Below are 20,353 nucleotides of genomic sequence, written 5' to 3' on the forward strand. Positions count from 1 at the left end.
AAAGGCGAGAAGAGAAAAAAAGGAAAAAAAAGGCTCGGTTTGCCAGCCGGCACATCATTCAGCGAGCTACACGTAAGCGTCGCCGGCAGATTGCAGACAATGTCGTAATCTTCGCCAGAGATCCGACGGCAGGCGATACGTAAAGCGCCGGCCGGCTAATCCGTCTCAGAGACTCCTCAAAAGAGACTACCGTATTTTGCAGACTATTAGGCCCAGCCAGAAATTTCAAAGTGCGCCTCATAAGCGGGTAGGCCTTATTTACCGCAAAATACGACAGATAAAATTGGAAATGCAAACAGTGATTAAGGTGTGTGTTAGGGCTGCATGATTTTAGAAGAAAAATAAAATCCTGGGGGGTTTATGTATTTTGCAAATCCACAAGTAAAGCTCCCATTTATATATGCCATTTTAATTTTGGCATTTTTCAAGACATATGATTTTTGGATCTCAAGTAAATATATTGATTTCTGAGACAAATCTCCCCTCATATACAGTAGGTGTCGGGTAAAATAATATGTAGCTTCCATTTTCAGTTGCAGGAAGTTCTTCCTCTGACAATTTACCACTGGAAAATGCTACTGTCATTTTTTTGCATTGCCCATTATAAATATCCATAATTGAGACGTAAGCCTTGCACTAATACTTTCCAATTTAGCTGTAGCATGGACCTGTCCTGTAGGGGGCGATGACGCTTCATAGGACAATGCCTTACGAACCGATGTCAGCTGACGTTAATCACGGGGAAAGAGGAAATGCAATGGCAAAGCAAAGGCAACACAGGGCAGTGTTAGCCTCGTTTTTAAGCAAACTTGTTAGAAACATGGCAGGAATTTCTAGCATTTACAAGCACTTCACCTAAAACTCGAGTCATTTTCCATCCTTGAAAAAAAATCAACATTAAAATTCAAGCATTTTCAAGAATTTCAAGCATCCGTTCAAACCAGGGTGTGGAACAAAATGAACTTGCATATCTGTGTTTCTGGTACCGTGAGTAAAAATAGTGTGACAACTCGATACAATCGAATGCCTGATTGTGTTATCTGTACCGCTGGTGGCCCAGTGGTGAGGTGTAGGCACTCTCACTGCCACGATTCGATTCCCGTAACATACAATGTTTTGCAATTTTGATTGGCGAAGGTTAGCTACCTATTAATTGTTGCACTAATACAGGGGCGGGAACCTATGGCTCGCGAGCCACACATGGGTCTTTTCATGAGTACATATGGCTCAGAGATTAAACAGAATTCATGACACTATTTAATATATTTTTACATGTAGAGCCGATACTCGTACATGCGAGGCCGAGAAAATACTGATGTAAAAAGGGTTCAGTCCAGTATATATAGAACACAAAATCAACTACTTCACAGTCAAGGTGTCACACCAACAAACCCCGTTTTGGTTCTAAAACGCTAAATATTTCTTCGTATGGAGGCTCAATAAACAATCTATGTTTATTATTAAGACACTTTATGATGAAAATCCACAGAACAACCTTTAACCCAAAAATATGTTTTACCCAAAAGTTCTAGCAAAGCAGCTAGAGCAATTTGGTAGGGTGAGGGGTAGGAATAAACGGAGCTATGCACATCACAGGACACGCGCACTGCTTCCCCAGCGCCGTCTGCACTGAAGGTAAACAAGTTGGCATCCTCGTTTGCAGTATTTTGTGACATTTTTACAAAAGAACTTTGCTCTCACCTTGTTTTGAAACCATTCCTTAGGATAAAAACGGCAGTCAAAATGAGCCTCAACACTCATAAATAATTGCGGGAAGAAGGAGAATTGTAAACAGTATATTTATAATGATATGGGACGGAGGCTCTGGCGTTAGTATTATTTCATTGATTTGATCAAATCACCAAATGTGACACAGTGACAAAAAATGCGCTGAAGAAGTCGCTTTTGTCTGGAGAGCGGGTTTATTGAATTTGGCCTTCAACTATGAGGAGCGGTACTCTCAAGAAAAAAAATCAAAATATGGGTGATTCTTTGGGGTTTCTTTGGGTGAAAAAGCTCCCCGGCCCCTTGCACCAATATATGCCGCAAGTGTATAAAGAGCCCGACGATTATACCCGAATAAAGACGGTAGCTCTTTCTGTACTCTCAATTTCCTGCTCCTTATAGTCCGGTGCGCCTTATGTATGAAAAATATATGACAGAAGACAATTTTAGGCGTGTGGGCCTTAAAGTGCAGACAATCCAGTACTTTGGGTTTGTGCGCTAACCGTTGGGGTAGGGGGTCTCGCAGAGGGTAAGGAAGTCCACGATGGGGTAGTCCATCTCCAGAACCGCCGTGCTTTTGCCTTGCATTACCGTCAAGCACGGCCGCCGACCCGACGTGTCGTAGGACAGACCGCCCGACAAGATGATAAAGGGCTCCCTGCGCGGCAAAATAAAGCGTTAGTCTGCCGAGAAGGACCCGTCGGAAGCAAATCCATTACCGTAAATTCCTGAAGACAAGCTCTACTTTTTGCGACTAAAATTATTGAAATATTAAATCGCAGGTGCAAATCAGACAGCTTGACGGTACTGTAGGCAGTATTTTTTACTTACCCTGTAAACATTTTGGACTGAAAAAAAATAATAATAATTAAAAAAGATATGACCAAAAAACAGAAAATCACATTTTCTTGCTTTTTTCAGTGTCCTGACATTCAAGTTTTTTTTACAGTTAAGGGGATTGTCTAAAGTTTCATTTTCACATATCAAAAAAATTAATTAGACCAGACTAAAAGACATTTTGAGCACATATGTATTTTAGTACACTTTAAAAAACTTGAATTTTGCTTTCTAAAATTAGAACTATTTAATCACTGTTTTAAGATTGATTATAAAACTCGGGGAAAGGTTTTTTTTAACAATGAATTGTTCAAAACAGCAAAAAGTGTAGCTAAAAATAGAACGTTGCTCCTTGCGACTTGTTTTGGCAAAAATCCAATTCATCGAATCATCGAAAAAATAATAGGCCGACGCGTCGATTATTAAAACAATGTTTCCTTGCATCCCGAGAACCATTTATTCAAAAACGAAACTAGCCACTCAGGGAGCAAAATGGTTTCCAAAGAAAATGGGCGCTTACCCAAGCCTGGTGGTTTTGTACTCCACTTTGAGAATGGGTTTGCAAGGTTCTGGCTTTTTTCCATCCTTGGGCTGTTTTCCTAAAATGCACCAAAGACATTTCAACGTCCTCTTCCAGACGAACCATGAAAAGATCCTCAATCTTTGCACACGCATCTCCTCGAATGACCTCTCTAAGCTAACGAATGAAGAAACGCGGTCGACGAAACCTCAATTAGTAAAAGTGATTAAAAAGCGACAACGTTTGTATGGACACTTGTTTTCCAGCCGGCTCGCGTTAAAGACAATTGAAGAAGGCGTAAGCTGGGCTTAAGCCCATCAAAGGAATTTGCACCAGCAAAGTCATTATATTATATTATGTATGATACGAGCGGCGTCAAAGGACAAACAAGTCATTAAAAACAAAACAAGATTTTCTCCCCCCACCATAACAGGCAGTGTCTGATTTTCGCAGGTCCTTGAACAAGTCCCAAGTGCTCCCAGGGCAAATAAAAATGAAACAGGAACGTAGTTGTCTGGTCATAACCGTGTTTATATTCATTATGATTAGCAGCGAGAAAAAAAAAACCTCGTTTCCCAAGCTGAAAAATATGCTTATGGACTCACCGAGCGCTAATAGAGCCCTTCCCATGACCCAAAAGAGCGGGAGTAGCGGTACGAGTTTGAACGGAGCGAGACAAGATTTGCAGGTTGAGTTGCGTTTTTAGATCCGCCATTTAAAAAGACAAAGCTGCCAGTTGCTGTGTGTACGGGTGGAAAATACATTTTAGCTCTTATCGGAGGAATTGCCTGTGGCCGCAAGCCGTTTAAATAACAGGCTGGACCGAGGACATGGTTAGGAATGGCCATTTTGTGTCTGGTAAGTTATCGTGGCTATCTGGTTTCGATTGACTTGAACGCCGAACGACTTAGTAAGTGTCGGGGGATTGTGTTTGCCGCCAACGCTCACTATAGACTAAGTTAACTGGTGCTCGCTAGACATTTTGTAATCGTTATAATCAGGGCCAAAATAATATTGTAATGCAAGTCCATGTGATGAAACGGAGCACTCAGTCTCTGATTTAGTCTCGTCGCCGATATGATAAGCCGTAGAAACATTCACACGAGAGCTACTGTTGGTCGCAACTCACACCATTTACGTGCACACGCAAGACTGACTCCAAAACAAAAAGCTTCCGCATCTGTCGCCTCCTTTTCTTAAAGGGACCATGCGTGAACACAAACAACAGCAAGAAAAGTATCAGAAATTACGATTTAATCAAAAGTATTATTGATATTGACTTTTCAAGATACAAATATGATAAAAACGGTTTACATTTTGTATTCAATTAGCAGTGAAAAAAGACACATTTTCGAAGCTAATTAGCGGAAAAAAAGTCTCCTTAGCTTGCTAACAGTTAGCAAGAGCTAATGCTTTGTTTTGTGTACCCACGAAAATAATAATAATAATAATAATAATAATTTCCTTGTATTGTCATTCTGTGTAACAATGTACACAGAACGAAATGTCGATTGCACCTGACCCGTTGTAGCGAGCCGATGCAGCCGCAGCCAACAGAGGAAAATGACGACATGCTCACGCTAATATGTAAAGATAAGGGCTAAAAATGGTCAAGTCATAACAGTGTTTGCAGTTCTCGCAATTAGCAGCAACAAATGTCAGCAACAAAACTCAATTTTTTAAGCTAACTAGCTTCTTGACTTGCTAACAGTTTGCAAGAGCTAATACGGTACTTTGATTGATGTCCCACCCACTTGTCACTGACTACCGATTGGTCTTTGTCGAAAATGATGACATGCTCAAGCTAATATGTAAATATAATGGCTAAAAAATGAGTCATAATCGTGTTTACATTTTTTATTCAATTAGCAGTGAAAAAAGACACATTTTCGAAGCTAATTAGCGGGAAAAAAGTCTCCTTAACTTGCTAACAGTTAGCAAGAGCTAATACTTTGTTTTATGTCCCGCCCACCTTGTCACTCCGACAACCGATTGGTCCCTGTTGAAAATGACGACATGCTCACGCTAATATGTAAAAATAACGGCTAAAAATTCAAGTCATAACCGTGTTTACATTTTTTTTTAACAATTAGCAGTGAAAAGAGAAACGTTTTCAAAGCTAGTTAGCTGAAAAAAAGTCTCCTTGACTTGCTAACAGTTAGCAAGAGCTAATGCTTTGTTTTATGTCCCGCCCACCTGTCACTCTGACTACCAATTGGTCCCCGTCGAAAATGACGACATGCTCAAGCTAATATGTAAAGATAAGGGCTAAAAATTGTCAAGTCATAACAGTGTTTACAGTTTTCGCAATTAGCAGCAACAAATGTCAGCAACAAAACTCCATTTTTAAGCTAACTAGCTTCTTGACTTGCTAACAGTTTGCAAGAGCTAATACAGTACTTTGATTGATGTCCCACCCACTTGTCACTGACTACCAATTGGTCCCCGTCGAAAATGACGACATGCTCAAGCTAATATGGAAAGATAAGGGCTAAAAATTGTCAAGTCATAACAGTGTTTACAGTTTTCGCAATTAGCAGCAACAAATGTCAGCAACAAAACTCCATTTTTAAGCTAACTAGCTCCTTGACTTGCAAACAGTTAGCAAGAGCTAATGCTTTGTTTGATGTCCCGCCCACCTGTTACTCTTGACTACCGATTTATCTTTGTCGAAAATGACAACATGCTCACGCTAATATGTAAAGATAACAGCTGCAAATGGTCAAGTTATGACCGTGTTTACAGTTATCGCAATTAAGAGCGAAAAGAGACACGTTTTCGAAACTAATTAGTTGAGAAAAATGCTTATTGACTTGCTAACAGTTAGCAAGAGCTAATACTTCGGTGGATGTCCCGCCCACCTGTCACTCTGACTACTGATTGGTTCCCGTCGAAAATGAGAAAAGCAGGAAAATGGACTAGAGGCTCACTCAAAAGCCAGGTTATTTATGTAGGTGATGAACTCATGTTGTTTTACCGTGCGGTGTGATTGTCTGAAGGGGTTTTCCTTGTCCTCTGACGTTCCAAATGGTGAGCGTCCCGTCCGAGTGACTGCAAACAAACTGCTTGCCTTCGTGATGCCAGGCCAATGAGTGGATCGCCTACGAGGAGAGGGGGCGGGGCCAAAGGGATGACGTCACTACCATGACTCGGCCTTTTCTCTCCCGCCAAAAACATGACTCAGCTTTATCAACGCGCGATTAGCTAGTCTGACGGAATTTAGCTAAAGCGCTAATGAGGGAAAAATAAATAAAGGAAAGTATTAAAGAAAAAAGGAAGACAAAATGAGAGAAAAGAAAGGAAAAGAAAAGGAAAAAAGGAAAAATAAAAAACGAAATAAAGAAGTGAAAGAGAAAGAAGGGAAGAAAAAAGAAGAGACCAACAGGAAAACTGGGTAAAAAATAGGAAATTACAAAAAAAAGTAAAAAAACATGAAGAGAAGAAAAGCAAAAAAGAAGGAATAAAATTGAGAAAAAAACAGGAAGACAAAAGGAAAACAAAATGGGAGTAACAAAGAGAAAATGAAAGAAAAGTTAAAAAAAGGAAAAAATGTAAAAATAGGAGAAATGCAAGATAAAAGAAAGATAAATTAAAACAAAGGAAAAAGGGAAAAAGCAAAGAGCGAGCTAAATATGTATCGGAACCTACCTCATCGTAAGTGTAACGATAGTCGGCCTTCTTCGATTTGAGATCCCACATGACCACCATGCCGGACTCGAACCCGATCATCAGCTAGAATTCCGGGAACCCGAACAGAAAAAAAACATAGAATGCACATGTTAAAATAAGGGTTTGTAAACATGGGCCTGCGGGTCACATGCGGTCCGTCGGGCCTTTTAAAACGGCCCTCCAAACAGAACTGGTCAAAAATTGTGACAATAATAGATCTATAAATATATACGTGTATATCTACGTATAAGTGGTGTTACTCTATTGTTACACTACTGTTACTTTACTCAATGGCAGCTATTTGTTCCACCCTGACCTTGTCGGACTCCCGTTTTCTCGCTTGAACCTATTTGTGTCGCACGTTATTATAAACCCGGTTAGGTTCAGCTTACCTGTCCTAACAGTCACTTTTGGGGACGTAGGGCTCGACCGCAGGTGTCGAGCATGCGGTCCGCGGGTCAGATCTGGCCCCTAAGGATTTTAGTCTGGCGCGCGGGACAACTCTCTCTTTCTCTCTCTTTCTTTCGCTATCTCTAGCTACTTAGTAAGCAGTCTAGCTAGCTTTTTACATTTTTTGCATGCTATCAAGCTAACATTTGAACTTTTTGTCAGTTATCAAGCTCAATTTTGGGTTCCTTTTTAGATAGCTAACTAGCTTCGTTGCTATGTTAGAAATGTATATAAAAGTGGGTGGCCTTTGCGCTAATGAGGAACAAAAGGCAGCCCGCATTTAAGAAAGGTTGGAGACCCCGGGCTAGACAAATAAACCGGACTTGACGCTAAAGCATGCTGCCAGAAGTCGAGAAGGAACTGGTCCTTGACTTTTTAATGGTGCCCTTGACTTTACCTTTCCCTCATCCATGGGATTGTCACTGATGTGGACCACGGGTCCGGGGTGAGCCTTGGAGGACCTTCGGGGGGGACACACGCCAGAAAAAAAATGAATGCGGGCAGGGATATAACAAGGGGTCTCAAACTGAATGAGTTGGGGCCACGTGGGGCATTCCGAAAAAAAATCTTAGAGAAAAAACATTCCACTCTTCTCAAATATATATTTTTCCCCTACACAAAATATATGAACAATAAGAAAACAAGTAACCAGTCGAAATGGGATGCGCTTACTTTCAAAGCATCAACCGGGGTCCACAAATGCCCTTCGGTCTGCAGGTTTGAGACCCCCTGAATAAAACTAAGGGTAACAGAAGAAGCAGCTAAACCAGGAAAAACCTAAAAGTGGCCGCGTTTAAATGTACCTACAAAGTCCAACTAAATACAGTTACGTTGCGGTCTCAAGCACACAGTACGAGGGAGCTGAATTTCTCCTCATGGAGATATTCTTCCTATCACTATATACTCCCATCTAATACATAAAATACTGAAATCAGAGTTTGTGCTCGTAGGCCCATATTTGGCTGTGTAGTAGCCAACAGTAGGCGGTGCTTGGGAAGGGGGTGTGGTCTATACAGGAACAACAACCCTTCGGGATATCAATGGGGGGGTGAACATGAGCGGAGCGTTTACAGTAAAAGTGTGCTGAATTTTGGTCCAATTATTTTTGCTGGAAAAAAAGAAAAGGTGTCGGACGGTACCCGTAAATCGGTATCATCGGCTAGTATTAAATATGAGCGACTTTTGATGAAATCATTAGCGATCCCCTCCCACTAGAAATCTTGGCGGACGCCTGTTCCAGGCCTCCGGGGGACGCGTTTCCTTTTTTTCTTTTTTGGACTGCAAAACGCCCCCGGTGAATCATTTAAAGCTCTACGGCGGGGAAATCAAAAGGAGACTGTGAAGCTGACAGATACCTTCAAGGAAACAGTTGGCTGCCTACCCACACACGCACTTTTCTGTTTCTGAGATTCCATTAAAACAAAATTAAAAACTGGAAAAGCTAAAATAGTGTAGAGAAGAGTTTTCCGGTCTGCGTACTGATGATATATTTCCCTTGGGCTGGAGTAAAATGCTAACGCGCGCCGCCCGACGATTGTGTTACCGGAGCCGACGGACAAGGTTTTCCGTGTCATTGAAAAATCCACGGCTATGTTCTCGTGTCGTGCCGGTCGATTGTTTGATGATTCCTCATCATAAAATGTTTAGTTTGAGAGATATACCTTTACAGACGTGCTCGGCAAAAACGAAAACCGAACTATTGAACACCACATTTCTGTGTGCAATACAAAGCGGGCCCACAAAGGAGGGGCACATGGGGGAAGGTGGATGCCCCTACCCCTCACCCTCTTTTTCCTGCCGGACTTGACTGAGTCAAATCAAGACTACATCCTACTTATCTCTCTCTCTCTCTCTCTCTCTCTCTCTCTCTCTCTCTCTCTCTCTCTCTCGCTCTCTCTCTCTCTCTCTCTCTCTCTCTCTCCTCCTCCTCTGTCCCCCTCTCACTTTCTCACTTTTTTCCTTTCTTTTCTCTCTCTGTCTCTCTCTCTCTCTCTCTTTTTTTGTTTTCTCTCTTCTTTCTACTTGCAATGGTGAACCTGGTGACAACATAGTTAGCAGTTATTATTCGAAAGGCATATGAAATTGGGTGCCCTCTACGCTCACGCGTAGCAACAATGAGCCCGACGCTTGAAAACGCCGGGAGAGCCCCGGCCTAGCTTTAGCGGCGAGGACTCACAGTTCTATGGCTTTGTTCCACATGATGACGTAGCCGGAGAGCACGAAAGATTCCACGTTGACCATGTGAACGTTCCCTCGTTCCGTTCCGACGTACAACCATTTGCTCTGGAAGGGGAGGTGGCAGAACGTGATCCTGAAAAAGGAAACGGTAAACCACGACCGTTTTTTACTTTTCTGTTTGTAAGCTCTTTTTCTCGCCGGCCCCGCCCACGTCGCCGCGGGCAACCCGTCAAGGCCGGTGACATTTGATGCCGCGCGGCAATCCATTTCGGCGACAATCGCCGGGCGGCCGGACACTGATCGGACCGGACGCCGGCTTTACTATTTGGAACAGCGCCGCGTATCGGAAAAGTAGTACCGGCCATTCCCCACTAAGGGGCGCACCTGATTAAAAGCCGCGTGCTCCGATTGAAACCTCAGTAAAAGACGCACCGGATTTTAAGGCGCAAGTCTGGAAAGCCACTGAAATCCTTTCGCTCGCCTCCATTTTGCATATTTTAAGCCCCGCCCACCACCTTCCAGTTGTTTTCAGATGATGTGACCCATCAGATGAAATATAAGCCCTATCATTTAAGACCCCTCCGCCCGATCACAATCACACTGTGGAGAACAGTGCCAGATCGCAACATAGTCTGTTTGTGTGGTGGATGTTGGCGGTTGCCACGGTAAGGGCCCCAATTGAATTGTCTTTTTATCGTTCCCGGAGGAGTAAAGGAATCTTCAGCGACCTGACATTTATGCCGAGGATATGGAAAGAGAAGTGTCGGGTTTTGGAGGGAAGACTTCCACCGCTGTTCAATTCCCATGTAGAATTTGAGAACTTGATTGGTTCGATGTTTTTTTTGGGTCCGGGTTTTTAGCCTTTCATTGTCCGATTTTGGAATGTGTTTTTGGTCGTTTTTCTAGTGTTTCTTTCTGCCTTTTTATTGTTGTGGTTGTTGTTATTTGTCATTTTTTTTCTCATCTTTGTTGTTTTTTTTTTTGGTCGCATTTTGTTTGATTTTCTGTCGTTTTTCTAACTTTTTAGTATTGTTTTTTTGTCGTTTTTTGTGGTTTCTTGTGGTTTGATTTTTTTCCTGTACCGTTGTTATTTTTTGTCTTTTTTGAGGGTCCATTTTTTTGGTCGTTTGACATTTTTTCGCCTTGGATTTTTTTGGGGGGGTCCTTTATTGGGGTCGTTTTTTGTCCGTTTGTCTGGTTTTCTTTTTTGTCTTTGGGTGGGGGGATCGTTTTTTGCAGCAGTTTTTTTTGTGTTTTTGGCTTTTCATCGTGATTTTGGGATGTGATGTTTTTCGCGTTTTGGAACGACGTCTTACGAACGTGTTTCGGTCACTTTTAGTTGTTTTTTTTTTCCTTGTTTTTTTTTCCGTGTTTTTTTTTTTTATTAAATCAGGACAAATAAGTAAAAATTGTTACAACGTAAGTCATTAAAAATACTAAATAAAACACTGTCAAACCTCACATTTTGTTCCTGCTATGAATAATGTTGGCAAAAACATGGGGCTCATTTCTTGAGAATTCTAAATATTGACAGGACATAATATAATAAAGAAACCCTGTAGACTATATAGGCTTACCTCTCCCTGCTAAACTTCAGCGAGTGCAGGACAGCCGGTCGCTTCTGCCTCAGGTTCCAAAGGTGCACCGTGTCGTCCGACAAAGCGCTCACCAGCGCCCCCTGTAACAGATATTGTCGAATACAATGTGGGTCTAACAATAAACAAATGTGTCTGGTCTCCAGCTGGAGCTCTCCTCCTGTAGATGTATAGAAATGTGCGTAGGAGGAGGCACTAAAAATCCTTCTCCTCTCCTCGGGGGTTTCGCGGCTGTTGCTGAGTCACAGTCACACAAACGGCGCAGGCGAGGAAAAGAAAAATATAGCAAAAAAAAAAAGGCAGTCCACTCGAATCATTGTCATGCCGAATCACTGCGACGTTCATGTAAATATGTGTTTTCTCTCAAAAGGCCCGAAGGACAACGATGACCAATGCCACGAATAAAAACCAGCATTCGTACGGCTTCGAGATTTTCAAATGTCACGTCCGATAAAGAAGCATACGGGCGGTAAGAAAGGCTGAGTTATTTTCCAAGAATTCACATGTGTTGGTGAAATTGTTTTTATAGTCCTCAAACTTTCATACATCCAAATTTTGTTAAAAAAATCCCCCTTTGAACGGCAATGACAAATATTTAATTTCAACACTTTAAATTGACCTAATTCTAGGCTTCAACTGAATTCCTGTTAATACAGTGGCTTGCGAAACTATTTGGCCCCCAAATCCAGCTTTAAACTTCTCCACAACAGTATCTCGGACCTGCCCGGTGTGTTCCTCGTTCTTCACGATTCACAGTTGGATTCCATTTATCATCGTTAGTCACTTAGATCAACATTGAATCATTCAGAGATCCTTACTGAACTCCTGGACAGTGTTTGTTGCACTGAAAGTAAAGGGGCTGAATGATTTTGCACACCCACTTTTTCATTTTTTATTTGTTCAAAAAGTTAAAAATATCCAATAAAGTGTCTTCCACTTGATGATTGTGTCCCACCTATTGTTGAAACCACAGTTTTATATCTTTTGATTTGAAGTCTGAAATGTGGTCACAAAATTCAAGGGGGCCAAATAGTTTTGCAAGCCTCTGTACTTTGAGTTCAACTGCACCGCTTCTTTCAAGACGGATTAAATATTTGACTTGAAAATATGGTTGATAATCAGCACGGCGGCATGGGAGGATATCAACAAAATTACCATTTGATGCTACACTCGCTTTCTGTGTGACGCTCCTTCTGCTGTGCCTACCTCGGCCACCAGTGGCCAGTATAATATCGCACAAATTCATATTTTGTTTTACCAACAAAAAGGCAGATAAGAAATTTGGGGTGTTATTTTTCTTACTCTATAGATAAAAATCTTTTTACAATGATACTTTACACCTTCTGTCAGGAGCAGAACGGAAACGGGACCCACTTGCGTCACGTTTACAAAATGTTTTATTGAAAGCAAGAGGAAAGGCTGCTCCCACGATCCGGCGTTCGCTAGGCGCGGGAAGCGAGTCGCGCTCGTACTCGAATTGTGATCCGAACACGGAAGTGGATCTTCCGGAGCGAGCGATGGCAGTGCCAAGGACAGAAAATCAGGTCGATAGCCGGGACAGAGAGCAAAAACGTGGTCGGGACAGAAACGGGTCGTAAGCCGGGACCGAAGAGCAGACGTGGTCAGGATCAAAACGGGTCGTAGCCGGAGACACTCGGGAGCAAAAACGGGACGGGTGGGAGTCAGGGTCGAAAAAGGCTTACCCAGTATACACTGAGGTTCGTAGACGGACTGACAACAGGGGATTGACAGGTCTGTGTTCAAATAGTGACGGGGAGCCAATCAGAACCCATGGCGAGTGGTGCCAAATGAGCGGGCACAGCTAAGTCACGTCAGTAATCATGACACCTTCATTTATCAATTAAAATGACTACTTAAAACAAACAAAGAGATTTTTCAAACAACGATAAATAGTCAAAATGAACACAATTTATATAAATGGAAAATATTTGCTTCTGTACTAATGGGTGGCATTTTACGAGCAAGACACCGATGCTAATTGTTAGCATGTCAATGCTTTTATTTTGCTAGCCTTTAGCGAAGGCGTGACAAAACAGCAGATTTCCATTCTAAATCGTTGACGCGCGGGTAAAAGCAGGTGGTTAGCCGTGTTAGCGTAACCCAAATCTAAAGCTAGCGTTGAAGTCGGTCCTCATATGAGGCCTTTCTCACCTCGTTGATGAGAAACTGCAGCTGAATGACGGCAGCGCCGCTCTCGTGCTGGCAGTAGCATTCCACGCCGGGACGACCGAACCTAGAAAAGGACCGTTAAGGAAGTTCTCGGATTTCTTTATGCGGCAAAAATAAAAATGAACGTTTTTGAAGGACGCCTCGGCCGTTGAAGGTCATCTGTAAATTAGAAAACTGACATCATCATTAGGATAAGCCAATCAACAAGAAACATGAAATGAAAATGTCAACTAAGTGATAAAAGCATCCGTTATCTTCCACTTATCCAAGGTGGGCTGGCCAGATCTTCCCGGAACACCTCCCTCGGGAGGCGTCCAGGAAGCATCCTTAGACCTCTCTATCCCCAACCGCCCTGTCCAGGATAATTGACAAGATTCCCAGGCAAGCTTTGATACATGCCCGGAAAACCTCCCGAGGGAGGCGTCCGAGAGGTATCCTGATCAGATCTGTGAGATGTTCCCCAAAGACCCTCACAATAGGCTCGTGTCATCTGTCAGGTCAGCCGAAGCATCTTCCCCCACAATCGACTGATCACCACCAGTTGGCGATCCAACCCTCTCTTCCTAATTATCCATCCATCATCTGCAGCGCTTATCCTCAGTAGGGTCGTGGGGGTGCTAGAGCCCATCCCAGCTGTCCTCGGGCAGTGGGCATGGGACACCCTCAACTGAACACAGGGACAGACATTTTGTTCGCTCATTCCCACCTAGGGAGAATTTTGACCGGCCGATTACCCCGACATGCATGTTTTTGGAATGTGGGAGGAAACCGGAGTGCCCGGAGGAAATCCACACAACACGGGGAGAACATGCAAACTCCACACAGGAGGTTCGATCTCATGACCTCAGAAGTGTGCCGCACACGCGCTAACTACTGCGCCGCCATGCCGCCCTCTTCCTAATTAGACGATCTTTAATCCCATGACCCCGATTTTGGCTGAGCTGCACCGTCGCCCTGTCGGTTTAAGATGTGATTTGAAGGTTCTTTTGGGGTTTTACAAAATCATGCATGGACTTGCTCCCCTCATATCCTTCAGATTGAAATGAATGGAGTTGCTCATCATAATGTGTATATAAGCACGCTTGAAGGAATAATGGCGAGCGGCCTGCAGATCTACACATGCTGCATTAACTTTACCGGACGGACCAGCGCCGCCCGCTTATTCATATTTCAAGCGTCGTCCGCCGGAGAGGGACGGAATACTAGGGACGGCGTCTGCAGCCGAGAAGAGATCGGAAAAGACTCTCTGCTTTCCGGAAACGTTTGCAAAAAAACCCCCAAAACAAACCGAGAACTCTGTTGCTCACCAAAACAGCAGCGCCGGTCTCAAACATTGAGTTTTTCTGCAGCACCGTACAAACGGGAACACGTATTCGGACTGCATTTTTAAACGGACTGCATTTAAATAGCGCTTTTCAAATGACTGAGGACCGCTTGAAGCACTTTACAAAGTACTTCACACTTACCCATTCACACACACACTCACACACTGATAGATAGCAGGTTCAGCTTATCAGGGGTTTAGTGTCAGGCCCAAGGACACTTCTGCATTCAACCCCGAGGATCTGGGAATTGAACCTACAACCGATTTGTCGGGGCGGCAGTAGCTCAGGAGGTAGAGCGCTCGTCTTGGGATCAAGGGATCCCAGTTCGAATCCTGGCTCGTCCATAATACATGTCGAAGTGTCCTTGGGTAAGACACTGAACCCCTAATACCCCCAATAAGCAGGTTAGCATCTTACAAGGCCGCTATTGGGAAATGTGGAGCACACTGTAAAGCGCTTTGGGAAGTCATTGACTTGAAAAGCGCTATATAAAATGCAGATCATTTCATCATTTCATTTCATTTCATTTCATTTCATTTTGTCCCAACACAAGGGCTCTACCTGTCACAGTTGCCATGGCACCCAGCCAGTGGCGCCGGGTTCTGTCGCGATGACCACGGCGCCCAATTGGCCCCGCCCATGGACACCGGCTGAGACGCATTGACTGATCCTTGGGAGTACTTAAACGCGGTCCTTTGAGCCGTTAGTTGTCTGAGCGTCTGTGAGAGTTCTGCATGACTCCTGTTAAACTCTGTGAAATGCCTAGTTCTGTGAATTTGCCTGCTTTTGATCCTGTTTTATTTTTGGCCCGATTTGTTTGATTTTGACCACTCTTTTGTATGGATTTCAATCCACTTCCGCGACCATCGATCCCCGGATCGAGTGTGCGCGCATTCTTTCTCTCCCTAATAAATTGTGAGTACGTTACGCTATTGGGTCCTCCTTCCTGTTTCCTGTCCTGGGTTTGTGGCACTACCTCACTAACAATAGTCATCGTTTATCCATCCCAAAAAATAAACAAAACACGTCGTAGTACAGTAAGTCAGCTCACGTTTTGCCGAAAAAGAAATCGGTCGGCGAACGCCAAAAGCTTTCGTCCTATCGGCGATGCGGAGACGATGGGTAGGCTCCGCCCCCGGGGCCCGCCCCCTTCCCTAACGAGATTAAAGCGAGACCTTTACAAAAAAAGACAAGCGATTTATCCGAATCAAATACGGCCGCCGTGCCTCTTTCCTTCCTAAAGAATAGAATAAGTCGTGACGTTTAAATAACTCGTTCAAGAATTGGGAAGAATTGGCTTCACGCAAATCAAGCAATACTCAGATCGATATTTGTATCAATACTGCACTCGTTTATTTCTTGATTTATTTAGCTATGTCCAAAAATAGCAGCAAAAAAAAAGAAAAGATTAAAAATAGAAAGCAGCCACCGTCACTAATATCAAAGAAGCTAAATATAAAAGCGGAGCAAGACGACTCCTCTCTTGAGCGCTCGGTTTCGCCGACGCTAGCTGTCGCGTCGGCTAGCCCGGGACGAGGACCGGACCGAACGAGACGGGGACAAAACGACGACGAGACGAGTAGGAGTCGCGGAGGGGAGGAAACGAGACAGAGACGAGGATCAGACGGGGCGAGGTGAAGGCGAGACGAGACAAGAACGAGGATGAAACGCGTATGAGCAGTGGATAGGAAGAAACGAGACAGAGACGAGGGTGAGACGAGGGCGAGACGAGACAAGAACAAGGATGAAACGAGACGGGCGGGTCTCAACAAGATGAGGAAAAGATGAAACAAAATGAAAATCAGACAGGGACGAGAACGAGAATAGAACAAGACTGGGACGAGACGAGGACAAGACGAAGACAAGACGAGGACAACACGAGAATGAGGATGAGATAAAGAGAAGAAACAAGTTGAGGGCAAGATGAAACAAGACAAGAACGAGAACGGGACTAAACGAGACCAGGGCGAAACGAGGACAAGACAAAACGAGACAAAGATGAGATGAGTACGAGATGAGGAAGGGACGTGGAAAAAGATGAGGACAAGACGAGATAGAGGACGAGATAAAGACGAAACCGGGCATAATCAGTCGAGAGCAAAATGAAACAAAACGAGAAGACGGAAAACGTAACGAGGACGAGACGGGGACAAGACAAAACGAGACAAAGATGAGAATGAGACGAGGAAGACAACATGCGGAAGAGCTGCGGATAACACGGGGACGAGACGAGGACACGATGGGAAAGAGATGAGGATGAGATGAGGACGAGACCGGGCGAAACAAGACGAGGGCGAGAGGAGGACGAGACGAGAAAGAGGATGCGATGAAGACGAAACGGGGCGAAACGAGTCGAGAGCAAAACGAAACGAGGCGAAGACGACGAGGCGGAAAACGGAACGAGGACGAGACAAAACGAGACGGAGATGAGAATGTTTTTATTTGTATTTTCTGATGAAAAAACTCGATTTCTTTTTCTTTTACCGATGTTCTTAAACCCAGTTATTAGCATTCTTACCGAATGAATTCTTTCAAATGTCTTTTTCTTGAACAGATGAAACAGGCTACCGTGAATCGTCGTTCTAAAACGTGAAATCGTTTCGAACGACGCTTTCTTTTTCGCCGCCGGTTCGAAACCGCTCCTCGATAAGTACGATCGGGAATTATCTCGGGAGAAGAGACGGGAATTCGGTGGCGCGAGGCGACAGCCGCAACGAGGACGCTAGCCGGCGAGCTAACCCCCACGCCCGAAGTGAGCATCTCCTCCTACGCTAAAAGTGAACTTCTCATTCGCCGAAAGTTAGCAAAGTTTTTGAGGACGCTTCTCCTTTAACGCCTACTCGAGATGAAATCCGCGTCCTCTTATTTCGGACGCAAAGCCGGCCTCCTCTTTTTTGGCGCCAAAATGGAGTCGCGGCGGAAAAACCCTAGCATCGTCTTCTTCCGCGCCTCGAATTTTGCCGAAGTAAATCCCGGTAGATATCGAAACGAAGAGGCGTTTTCGGCGGGGGCCGGTCGGCTCCGGCACCGCCCGGTCCGCGTCGGCGCTCGACACTTCGGAACGGAAAGTACGGGAAGGCGTCGGAGGCCGGCGGGCCGCTCGGACGTCCGCGCGCGAGCGTCCATCTGTCGCTCGGGATTACCGCCGTCGCGTTCCCGGCGGGGAAGGAAAAAAAAGCGGAAAACCAAGAGGACGGTGGCGAGAGGCTGCGAGCGGGGGAGGGGTCGGCGCAAGCTAGCTCGCTAGCGGCGTCACAAAGACGGTTATGTAAGTCGGCGGCAGTCGCCGGATTCGCCCCCCCCCCCCCCCCCCCCCCGACTCTCGTCTTTACTGACCACAAACGCAATCTCTGTGAATTGAGGATTTTCAATCTCCTTCTCCCGTTTTTGTTTTCCTGTCGTCTAAAGCGGAGGGGGGGGGCTCTCAAACTCCTTGGAGCCGCGTGCTGCTAGAAAAAGCATTCTCACGGAGCCGGATTAGTCAAAAGAAAGAGAATGCAAGAGAGACAGAAAAGAAAGAGAATGCAAGACGAGACAAGAGAAGAGAAAACGAGACGAGACAAGGGAAGGGAAGGGAAGGCGAAGCGAGGCAAGACGAGAGAAGAGAAGAGAAGAGAAGAGAAGGTGAGACAGAAAGAGGGAAAAGGGGAGGGTGAGAAAAAGAGGAGAAAGAAAGTGAGAGAGAAAGGTAGAGAAGAGAAGACAAGAGAAGAGAAGAGGTGAGACAGAAAGAGTGAAAGAGGGAGGGAGAGAAAAAGAGGAGAAAGAAAGTGAGAGAGAAAAGGAGAGAAGATAATGAGAGAGACCAAGAGAAAGGGGCGAGGAGAGAGAGCGAAAGAAAGAGAAGAAAGAGAGAGAGACACAGAGAGGAAAAGAGAGACGAATAAAAGAGAAGGAAGAGAGAGAGAGTGTGAGAATGAGAGAAAGAACTATTTGAAAGCATATTATTAAGTCATGTCAAGGTTGATTTGAAATAGGTCTTAAGGAGTCCGCTATAAAGCTAATGAACATATGCTAAGCTAACTGTTATGAGCCACTCGCTGGCCGTTTCCCTTTCCATCAGAAAGCTGGATTTTTCCAGGAGCAAAATAGAAAAGGACCTATTTGTTACGTAGGTAGCGCCCACGCACGCTAACGCAGGCTAACGCTCATCGGACCGGAGGCTCGTTCGGCAAAGTCGGAAAAAAAGAAAAATATCAAGCGGTGGCGCGCGCTACGCCCGCTAGCGACATTATCCACATGGCCGAGCTAGCTGTCCAGACGCGTTAGCGACGCTAATCTTCCCCAGCTGGAGTTTTTTTTCAAGCCGCGCTAGCAAAAATAATAGCCGGCCTTGAGCTCCAAACAGGCTAAATGCGCTAGCTAACGTGACCGGGCCACAAATCGATTTACGGCTTGTCGCTCATCGGCTGATTATTTATGATGCTGATTAGTGGATAGATCGATAATACGTTAGCTCGGACCGGACTGAATTCGATCGGTCGAGAAAGATAACGTGTTTGGTTGACGTTTTTATTATTATTATTTTTATTATTTTTCAGAATGAAGCTTCCGTTTCCAAGACGGGTTCCGTCGTCTTTTTCGGTGCGGATTTGCTCCATTTAGGCCGGTTTTAGCACCATTTCCTTCATCTCCTCTTAAACGATATGACCGTTTTAAAGTGACAGCGCGTCATCATTACAACGGGTTAGCGGTAGGAGCGAATTCAAAAGCTCGCAAAAGATTTGAATCGGCTGTGGAAGTGTGAATGGCACCGAAGGAGCTAGCAGGAGCAGCCGACAATAGGACATAGCCTGCAGCTGAGTGGCTAGAGAATGAAACAGTGGGGGGGAAGACGATGACCAGCTGTGAAAAGGCAAGTGACACTGAACGGGGAAGCAGAAGCGGCTAACGATAACAGTAGAGGCTAGCGGTCAGCCCTAGCCTACCAAAAGTTACCAAAAGTGGCTGGAGAATGAAAGTGTGGAGAAAAGAACTGCGACTAGTGGAGTTCAACATTTAACAGCATGAACATTTAAAGCTTTAACTCTAGAGTTTCCTTATCTTTTGAGTTAAAGCTAGACAGTTGCTTTAACATTTGACTTCAGCGATTTTACCTAGTAACAAGCTTTAACTCAGATTCAAAGACATAGTTAGGATGTTAACTCAGAGTTAAAGCTTTAACTCGCCGCTAAGCATGTTTGGGCAGCGATTACGTAAAGGGCGTCGAGGCCGGCTCACCCGGACATGGCCCCGGCCGCTCGCCGGCGCCCCCTAGGAAAGGATACAGTCTGAGCGCTCCGCTCTGCGTCCCCACCGCCAGGATCTTCTGCACGGGATCGAAGGCCAAAGACGAAGGCTGGTACGGGAAGCCGTGGCGGACCGTCTGCGCCCCGGCCCAAAAAAAAAAAAAAAAAATACAAAAAACAGTTAACTCCGCTCGATTAGCGCTCCACAGCTTCCTGCGATGCTACTTTGGCTCGTGCTAGCGCTCCGCACCTGGACGGGGAAAGATTGCCTCTCCTTTTGCATCCGATTCTGTTTCGAGGTGAGTTAACTCTTGAGTTAAAGCATCAAATCTGCCCCCAATTGGGAGTTAACTGCCACAAAGCAGGTCTCCTAAAATTTGGCTTTCTTTTCACGCTAAATTGGATCCTGATTCAAGGTGAGTTAACTCTTGAGTTAAAGCATTAAATCTGCCCTCAATTGGGAGTTAACTGCTACGAATCAGGTCTCATAACACTGGTCTTTCTTTTTACACTACATTGGATACTGTTTTTAAAGTGAGTTAACTCTTGAGTTAAAGCTTCAAATCTGCCCCCAATTGGGAGTTAACTGCTACGAAGCAGGACTCCTAAAACTGGTCTCTCTTTTTACACTACATT

General features: G+C 44.5%; 1 protein-coding gene across 5 annotated transcripts in view; it reads right to left on the bottom strand.

Annotated features, from left to right (window-relative positions):
• The window catches only part of LOC148345906 (syntaxin-binding protein 5-like), a 46,803-nt gene that overhangs the window by 22,172 nt on the left and 4,278 nt on the right, over positions 1-20,353 (bottom strand). For all 5 annotated transcript variants that reach the window (XM_088325694.1, XM_088325693.1, XM_088325692.1 and 2 more), the window contains exons 3-11: positions 19,757-19,854; positions 13,147-13,228; positions 10,957-11,057; positions 9,378-9,512; positions 7,599-7,662; positions 6,731-6,814; positions 6,060-6,183; positions 3,083-3,161; positions 2,229-2,383 (exon numbers count right to left, since the gene is read on the bottom strand). In XM_088325694.1, the coding sequence (XP_088181820.1) occupies positions 2,229-2,383; positions 3,083-3,161; positions 6,060-6,183; positions 6,731-6,814; positions 7,599-7,662; positions 9,378-9,512; positions 10,957-11,057; positions 13,147-13,228; positions 19,757-19,854 (922 nt within the window). The remainder of the gene's footprint in view (positions 1-2,228; positions 2,384-3,082; positions 3,162-6,059; positions 6,184-6,730; positions 6,815-7,598; positions 7,663-9,377; positions 9,513-10,956; positions 11,058-13,146; positions 13,229-19,756; positions 19,855-20,353) is intronic.

The sequence above is a fragment of the Urocampus carinirostris genome, chromosome 20 (assembly GCF_059441175.1).
Source record: "Urocampus carinirostris isolate Australia breed hairy pipefish chromosome 20, RoL_Ucar_1.0, whole genome shotgun sequence".
Classification (NCBI taxonomy): domain Eukaryota; kingdom Metazoa; phylum Chordata; class Actinopteri; order Syngnathiformes; family Syngnathidae; genus Urocampus; species Urocampus carinirostris.